Source organism: Elephantulus edwardii, unplaced genomic scaffold, assembly GCF_000299155.1.
Source record: "Elephantulus edwardii isolate Elephantulus edwardi_28Jun2011 unplaced genomic scaffold, EleEdw1.0 scaffold00166, whole genome shotgun sequence".
Lineage (NCBI taxonomy): Eukaryota > Metazoa > Chordata > Mammalia > Macroscelidea > Macroscelididae > Elephantulus > Elephantulus edwardii.
Genome location: NW_006399916.1, coordinates 4,271,941 through 4,280,511, shown reverse-complemented (window position 1 = coordinate 4,280,511; position 8,571 = coordinate 4,271,941). Strand labels below are relative to the sequence as shown.

The 8,571-nt window shown below is 48.0% G+C and overlaps 1 protein-coding gene across 2 annotated transcripts in view; it reads left to right on the top strand.

Annotated features, from left to right (window-relative positions):
- Window positions 1–8,491, top strand: part of LGALS8 (lectin, galactoside-binding, soluble, 8) — an 18,626-nt gene extending 10,135 nt beyond the window's left edge. The window contains exons 4-10 of one of the 2 annotated variants that reach the window (XM_006895374.1): window positions 1,100–1,219; window positions 2,196–2,252; window positions 3,727–3,753; window positions 3,879–4,001; window positions 4,534–4,622; window positions 5,358–5,523; window positions 8,342–8,491. In XM_006895374.1, the coding sequence (XP_006895436.1) occupies window positions 1,100–1,219; window positions 2,196–2,252; window positions 3,727–3,753; window positions 3,879–4,001; window positions 4,534–4,622; window positions 5,358–5,523; window positions 8,342–8,491 (732 nt within the window). The remainder of the gene's footprint in view (window positions 1–1,099; window positions 1,220–2,195; window positions 2,253–3,726; window positions 3,754–3,878; window positions 4,002–4,533; window positions 4,623–5,357; window positions 5,524–8,341) is intronic. The other variant, XM_006895375.1, reaches the window with a different exon arrangement.
- Window positions 8,492–8,571: the final 80 nt, after the last annotated feature.

Genomic DNA, 8,571 nt, shown 5'->3' with positions numbered 1-8,571 from the left:
TGTGTACCAGGGAGGGAGTCTTTCTTTTACTTTTGAAAGAGAGGAGCGAACTGGGGGGCGGGGGGAGAGGGCTGGGCGGGTAGAGAAGTGCAGCAATGAATGAATGGAAATCCAAACTCTCTGTAAATGTTCATTAAAATTATTTAAAAAAAATAAAACAAAACAAAAAATATTTTCATCCTGATGGGACGTTAGCGGAGGGTCGTGGTGGTTCTAGGGTTGAATCTTTGCTGTCTGTGTGGGAGACTCAGTCCATGCATCTCACCTGCTTGTTAGAGGCTTGTGTGTGGCTCTGATGCTGAATAGGCTTCCTCTGAGCATCCAGACTAGGATGGACTAGGAAGAAAGGCCTGGTGTTCTCCATGTGACCATCAGTGAGAGCCCAATGGGTCACAGTAGCCCAACCTCTGTGTGCTTAGGCCAGTGTGAGTTGATGCTGACTCCAGACAATGAGACCAGAAGCTCTTTGCAGTCAGAGGCCGTACTGTTCTGCTCCATGTTCCTCATGCAGCCTCGCGTGGTTCTTGGGGTCTGGGAGGAAAGGGGAAGAAACTGATTGTACTGAGTACCTACGCCAGCTCAGGCACTGTGCCCTGAGGGTCAGATAACAGCCCCTAGAGGGACAGGTGCTTCCTACCTAGGGAGAAAAACGCATCTCCGAGAAGCTGGGCCACTTTGCAGACTATGCTTTGCTGCTGGGCATGTACTGGGGTTCGGGCCTCACTCCTGCATTTTCTTACCATGTGGTGCTGAAGGGAACGTGCTGGCAGGCTTGCCAGGCCAGTGTCTCAGCACACCTGTGCCTTCAAGGGGCCACTGATCCCGGGATGCTGTGAGTGCACACTTCCACACATACGACCTTCCATGCAGTCACAGCTGCACGCCTGTCCCTTGTATCTCATGAGATCAGGAGCTCCGCACAAGTTGACAGATGTGGCTCGTGTAGTGGCTGTCTTCAGTCAGAGTTGGGTCAGATGTGAGGTGACATCTATGGGGGGCAGGGCAGCATAAAGTTAAAGCCAAGCCCCTGGGTTGTCAGTTGGCTGTGTATAAATTGTTGACTGTTTCCTGTTTGTGTTGGTCTCCACTGTGTCTGTAGGTGGCTGTGAATGGAAAGCACACCCTGCTGTACACCCACAGGATTCTCCCTGAGAAGATCAACACACTGGGCATCTATGGCAGAGTGAACATCCACTCGGTCGGCTTCCGCTTTGCCTCGGTAGGTGACCCTCCACAGCGTGGGGTCTTCTTTGAGATGTTTGTTACCACGTCATGTGGAAGACATCTTTAGCTAGCATCTCCCAATGCAATAATATAACATACCATCTTCTTTAGAAAATGCTAATCTTCTTAGGGTAAATCTATCAGACTGCCTGTTGTTAGTAGCCACTGAGTAGCGTCCAGCTCATGTGGTATGGCAGAGGATTTATTTCCCTGCAGTTCTGCCCTGGCAGTGTAAAGGCCAAGGCTATGCACATTTATAGGTTACCTTTGGTTCTACTGCTCACTTGCCCTTTAACAGTACTCTCCCTGCCTGTGCCCGTTCGCCCACATTCTTGCCTATATTATTTTCTTTTTACTGTTTATTGTTTTCATGGGCTGGGGATAAGTTTGGAGAAGGCCCTAACATAGAATGCATTTTAAGCATCTTTTTCATGCTTAGTCCCATTAACAATTATTCTTGGTTTTTCAAGCATATTTAGAAAGGTGTTCTTGCATATCTAAAATTAATTGTTTGCTAGTCTTTGCAATCACTTGCTATGCATCAGAAAGCTGGACAATTACTAGGGATGATAGAAAGAGAATTGATGCCTTTGAGCTGTGGTGCTGGAGAAGAGTGTTGAATATACCATGGACTGCTAGGAGAACAAATAGGTTTGTCCTGGAGAGGGTGAAGCCAGGCTGCTCCTTGGAGGCAAGGATTCTGAAGCTTCATCTGACATACTTTGGACATGTTGCAAGGTGGGATCAGTCCTTGGAGCGGGCTCTCATGCTTGGGAGGGTGGAGGGACAGTGCAAGAGAGAAGACCTGCGATGAGATGGATTGATTCAGTGACTGGAGTAATCGGGGTAGGAGTGTCGGAGACAGTAAGATTGGCACAGGATAGAGAAAGGCTTAGGGTTGTTGTACGTAGGGTCACTATGAGTCACAATCAACTTGATGGTACAAAACAATAACAACATTTTATTTTCAGGATTTACAAGATACTCAAGAATCTTCTGTGGAATTGACACAGATCAATCAACAAAATGTAAATATTAAATCTTATGAGATAGCAGTTTAAAAATATTCACTTAATTGCATGTAACTCAGGTCATAAACTCATGTGATTAAAAAAAAATCATATTTAAATATGGTACTAGAAGTAATCATTTGGAAACAGACATATCTTCCTATGGTGGCAGGCTCTTCCTGAAACTGTCAGTTTGTGTGACCACTAGGGACATCATACTTGGAAGGGAGGAGGGCCAGCGAAGAGAGGCAGACAGACCCTCAACAAGATAGATTGACAGAGTGACTGCAGCAATGGGCTCAAGTGTGTCAGAGCGGATGTGGACGGTACAGGACAGGAGGGGTTCAGATCTGTTGTTCATAGGTTGCTGTGAATCTTGATTTGACTGCACCTATTAACAGTAACAGCTCATATTTAGGGAGCTCTAGTGGCCTAGTAGTAAGGAGTTGGCTGAAATCCCAAAAGCAGTCAGTTCAAATCCACCAGCTGCTCCACCAGAGTAGAATGGGCTATCTCCTCCTGTGTGATTTACTGCATCTGAAAACCTGCTGGAGGATCAACTCTGGGTCGGTTCCAACTCAGTGCAGTGAGTTGGGTTTTGCATGGACACCAGTTGGGCCGCAGTAGTCCCATGTCCCCACTCTCTGTGGCGGTGCTCCTGTGACCTGTGCTCTCTTTGATGGTACTTCCGTGTCCCCTGCTCCCTGTGGCAGTGTTCCTGTGTCTCTGCTTTGTGGTGGTGCTCCCGTTTCCCTGTGTCCCCTGCTCCCTGTGGTGGTGCTTCCCGTGTCTGTGCTCTGTGGTGGTGTTCCCTGTGGTAGTGCCCCTGTGTCTCTGCTTTGTGGTGGTGCTCCCGTTTCCCTGTGTCCCTGCTCCCTGTGGCGGTACTTCCGTGTCCCTGTGTCCCCCACTCTCTGTGGTAGTGCTCTTGTCTCCCCCACTCCCTGTGGTGGTGCTCCCGTGTCCCCCACTCTCTGTGTCTGTGCTCCAGTGGTTTGGTTGTGCTCCAGTGGTTTGGTTTCAGTGTTGTGGTTTCCCTGCTCCCTCCACACATTTTGGCGCCTAGAGAGTAACACCTCTATCTCTTAGATTTGATTTTCCAGTGGAGTGCCATACTCCAGATGTTAACTTTTGTTCTGTGCGCTGATCAGTTATTTCACAGTAACGTGACTTTAGGGACTAATACTAATTCAAGGTTTAGTATGTGTGGCAGTAACCCCCAGGTTTTCAGTAAACTAGACCTTTTAAAGAGTTTGAGTTCTTACAAGTAAGACACTTTTAGTTAGAGCTGACATCATATTAGGAAAAGCTGTTAAAATTTGTAGAGGACTCAGGGTTACGGACTGTTCCTAGTCATCATAGGCCTTACAGCTCGGTTCCAGCACCTCATAATGCCTGGGCCACTGACTCTGGTCAGGCTTGGCCTCAGCTGTGTAGTGTTACTGATGTCATTCCTGCCTCAGAATTGACTCATCGTTTTGTCTTCAAACAGGTACAAGGGTCTGGCGTCCCTCAGCTTGTAAGTATATTTGACTAGGTTATAACATGTGAGACATTTTATTAAAATGACCAAGAAAGACTAGCTTAAACCCTGGAAGACAGGTACCTTGGGCCCTGTCTTACCCTAGAACTGTCTCCTTTCAGCCTGATAACAGAGGAGACATTGCTAGAGTCGCTCCCAGAACCGTCTACACCAAGAACAAAATTCCGACTGTCAGTCACTCTTTAAATTGCTCCAAAATACTACCTACCAGCTGTGTTTTGAAGGTTTGCAGAGTGCCCCATTTTCTTAACTAGCATAACAGATTACACTCCAGTAGTTGTTAAGCATGGCTTCTGCCCCAATTCACACTCATGCTATCCCTGGGCAGCTGCCCCCGCTAAGCAGGTGGGGCGTGTTGGGGCCTCTTGTGTAAATCCTCTCAGCTCCCCCAGTCAACCACGCCTCCAGGCAGGTTGTAGAGCATAGCTTTGGGACCCCAGGTGAAGGCCTCCTTCTGGGGGTCCATCTTACCATGTAGAGGTCCAGGCAGCCCCACCTGAGGGTCCATCTCATCATCTAGATGTCCAGGCACACCCCCCACCTGGGTCCATCTTCTCTAGAACGCTTCTGAAACGCATGCCGGCTGCGTGCTGGGCACTGCTGGCTGCTGCCGCATGTCTGTGTGGGCCCAGAGCAGACCTGGTTCTCCTGTGGACTTGACAGTGTGATAGCTTTTAAACATCGTGGGCCATCTGGTCTCTTACCCGAGAGAACTCTCTCTGCAGCTCCCTGGCCCTGACTGTGGTCTCTTTTCAGACTCTGCCGTTTGTTGCAAGGCTGCACTCCTCCATGGGCCCAGGAAGGACAATTGTCATTAAAGGAGAAGTGAATGCAGCTGCCAAAGGGTCAGTATTCCCTCACCAGGACCAGGCTGCTCTGTCACCTCTTGCCCTTCTGCAGGGCCTCCCCTGGCGGGAGAAGTGGGGCTGCTGTTCTGACCGCCCTTGGGAAGGTGGGTTTCACGGAGGTTAGATTGTGAGGAGTAGACAGCCGAGCAGTACTGCATCTCGGTGTCGGGCAGGAAGGTAGCAGCATTTACAGTCCTTTTGATCCACTGCTAATTTCCTGGCCCCTGGTGGCATCCACCCTTGCTTAAATGGAATTACAGGCAACTCTGTAAGATCAGGCTCCAGTTATGTTACCGTTAAAGCTTCTGCTTGAAGAATATCTCCTGTGGAGCCCAAAGTCCCAAGAGCTGGGAGTGAGAGCTAGTTCCTAGTTAGCTGCACACTCGAAGGAGAAAAGAACACCCGGTGGGAAGGCTGCTTCGTTCCTGCAGTCAGAATCAGTAGTTCCATCACCAGCTTTAAGCCTTTCTTCCCAGCCAGGCCCTGGGCCTTAGAACAGTGACTTAGACGGTTTTACATTCTTCTTTTGCACATAACGTTGCTGGGAGGCTCATGTCGCTGGAGGCTCAGTCAGTGTAAAGCTTCTCTCCATCTGCATCCTCGTGTCCCAGTGCATACGTTCATTCTGCAGTTGTTGCCACTGGTAGTTCTGTGCTAATTTTAAAACCGTGGAGCCTGTGCCTCCCCTCTCTTCCTTGACTAATGAAAGTCTTTCTTTTCTTCTCTCAAAAGCTTCAATGTTGATCTCATAGCAGGAAGGTCGAGGGATATTGCGCTACACTTGAACCCACGCCTGAATAGTAAAGCATTTGTGAGAAACTCTTTTCTTCAAGAGTCCTGGGGAGAAGAGGAGAGAAATATTACCTGTTTCCCATTTAGTCTTGGAATGTACTTTGAGGTGAGCTTGTATTTATTATTATTATTTTGTTAATGAAACAGAGAAAGCAGTCCTGGGAACAAGGGGTAGGATGATCAAGCAGAGGGTGGGGAATGTATGTATGGGTTTGCTTAAAGATGTATTTTGAATGCATCCTTTTGAAACACAGGATAGTAAAAATGGCCAAGCCTTCTACTGTTGTACCACATTATTTGTGTTGCAATTTATATTGCTTGCCATATTGCAAATTACTGTGTAGCCTGGTATCAATTAATAGGCATTTTAAGGGGATCCTTGTCGCAAGACTAGACTATTCCAAGTGGGCATGAAAATATTGTGAGGAGCTGTCGAGTTGACCCTGTTGAAGTAACCGATCTGAACCGTGCTCTGTCCTGCCCTCCTCACCATCCCTGCTATACACAAGCCTGTTGTTAATAGTCATTGTCAGTCCATCTTGTTGAGGGTCTTCCTCTCTTTCCGAGCCTCCACCTTTCCCAGCATGTTTCTTTCCAAGGACTGGCCCCTTCTGACAGTTTGCTGTCCTGTGAGGTGCAGCTTCACTGTCCTTGTCTCCAGGGAGTCCCTTGCTTGCACCTCCTTGTAGAAACCCTGTGCAGACAGAAAACGTCCATCTACCTTTACTGCTCCTTCATCCCCCGTGTTGGTTGTGGAGTTTTAGGTGGCAATCCTTTCTCCCAAGTTTCAGGGGAAAGTCCCGCAAACTCCATAGTTATGGAGTCAGTTCACCTCTTGGTGACCCAATGGGAAAGAGCCAAACTGGGTTCCAAGGCTGCCATCTTTATGTAAGAACACCACACCTAGGGGGTTCGGATTGCTGGCCTTTTGGCGAGCTGCCTTGTTCATAACCACCCTGCTGCAAGGACTCCTTTGCGTATTATTGCTCCCTCCCGTCGAAGCTGGTTCCGTAAGTGTCCCTCCAATCACGTTTCCAAGCCTCTAAGTACTTGAGGTCTGTAACATCATAGTAAACTGCCCATCTTTCTTCCTTGCAGCTGATGGTGGATTTAATCACCAGGTGTAGGCAGCCAGTGAGTCATCAGTGCAGCTCGCTGTAGACTGTTCCCAGAGCTGTTTGTGTATGTTTTTGTTGCTGGGTGTTGTCAGTGGGAATTGACCCTGCAGCAGGTTTTTAGAGGCTGTAGATCACACAGGAGGAGACAGTGAGGACAAAGGCTTTTAGGTCTTTGGAATATCATAAACCTTTGCCAGAATACATTTCTGGAATGCTAAGCAGAGAATAACTTCTTGAGATGTGGGTGCAGGGTGCCTTACAAGGTTAACCCCCGGGCAATTCGGGTCTTAACTCCTTATGTGGTCACTTGTCACAGTCACTGGTAGGAATCAGGCTCTACCATGTATCCACCAACTGTCTGTCACGTGCTCTGGGCCATTTGAATTCTTGAGAACTCAATCAAGGGGGCTTGTTAAAAGCGCTTAAAAATTCCTAAAAGGCTGAGTGGAACATTGTGAAATATGGTTTGCTTTGTCTCAGTTCTAGCCTTATGCAGTGGCTCTTAAGTGGACTAACGGAGGTGACTCATCATGGAACGGGCCTGGGGAGTGACAGATGGTTTGGTATTCAGAAGGCCTGAAGGAAAAAAAATGGAAGTTTTCCAGGTGGTTGTTACATAACATTGCATTGGCCACGATGCATTGTAGCGATGGCTCTGAACCCTGCCCTATCCTTAGCCAACCTCACCATCTCTGGCACACCTGACTCCATTGCCAGTCATTGTGTCAATCCACCTCATCCAGGTCTCCCCTCTCCTATGCTGTCCCTGTGCTCATCCAAGCATAATATCCTCTGAGGACTGGATCCTCCTGGCAACATGCCCAAGGTATGTGAGATGCAGTTTCACTACCTCTGCTCCAGTGAGCACCCTGGTTTCACTCTGTCCATTGCAGACCTGCTTGTTCTCTTGGCAGCCCATTGAATAATCAGTGCTCTTCTCCAACATCACAGCTCAAAGCTTTTGATTCTTCTATCTTTAGACATTGTCCTGCTTTCAGATGCACGTGACAAGCAATTGAGAAAACTTGGGCTTGGATCAGGCCACCTTAATCTTTAGACTGTTATCGTTGCTCTTTAGTACTCTGGAGAGATCCTTGACAGATTTTTCCATTGCCACTGGTCTTTTGATTTCTTGACTGCTGGTGCCAAGGGTAGGATGATCCCGTTCATAGCTTCAGTCTTTTCTCCATCTATCATGATGCTGAGCCTGTTGATTCAGTGGTTAGGATTTTTGTTTTCTTGATACTGAGATGTATCCTTATTGATCTTCTGCACCAAGTGCTTCACATCCTCCTCACTTTCTGCAGTTATGTCATCTGCATAGCTAAGGTTCTTGATGAGTCTTCCTCCAATCCTGATGCCACATTCTTCTTCCTAAAGCCCAGTTTCTTGACTGTTCAGCATAGAGATTGAATAGGTGTGAAGGACCTAACACACAACCTTCCGTGATTACAAACCAAGCCCTTGTTCTCTTTAGACAGCAGCTTCTTGGTCTAGGTACAAGTTTTGCATGAGCACAAGCCAGTATTCCCCTCTTCTCAGTGTTACCCATAATTTGTTACGGCTCTCCTATGCAGGAGGCCTGGGCTGGGTGAGGTCGCAGGCATGTGGAGAGCAGCTTCCCTGAGCGTGGCAGGGCAGGGGTGCCCCTCCCCGTATGCGTGCTACTAAGGGTGATGCCTTGGAGAGTAAGACAGTGAAAGGAGCTCTGTGTAATGCAAACCAAGTGGTGTAATTCTTGACATTCCAGTGGTGTGCAGCCAGCAAAGTCTCTTAAAGGAAACCACTGGTGTTCTTTTCTTTCAGATGATAATTTATTGTGATGTTAGGGAGTTCAAGGTGGCAATAAATGGTGTGCACAGCTTGGAGTACAAGCACAGGTTTAGAGAGCTGAGCAGCATTGACACCGTGGAGATCAACGGCGACATCAACCTCCTGGAAGTCCGGAGCTGGTAGTGATGTGACTGCTGCAAAGCCAAATACAGAATGGCTTCCTACCTCTGGCCTGGTGAAAGCGCATCCATCATTCTATTGCT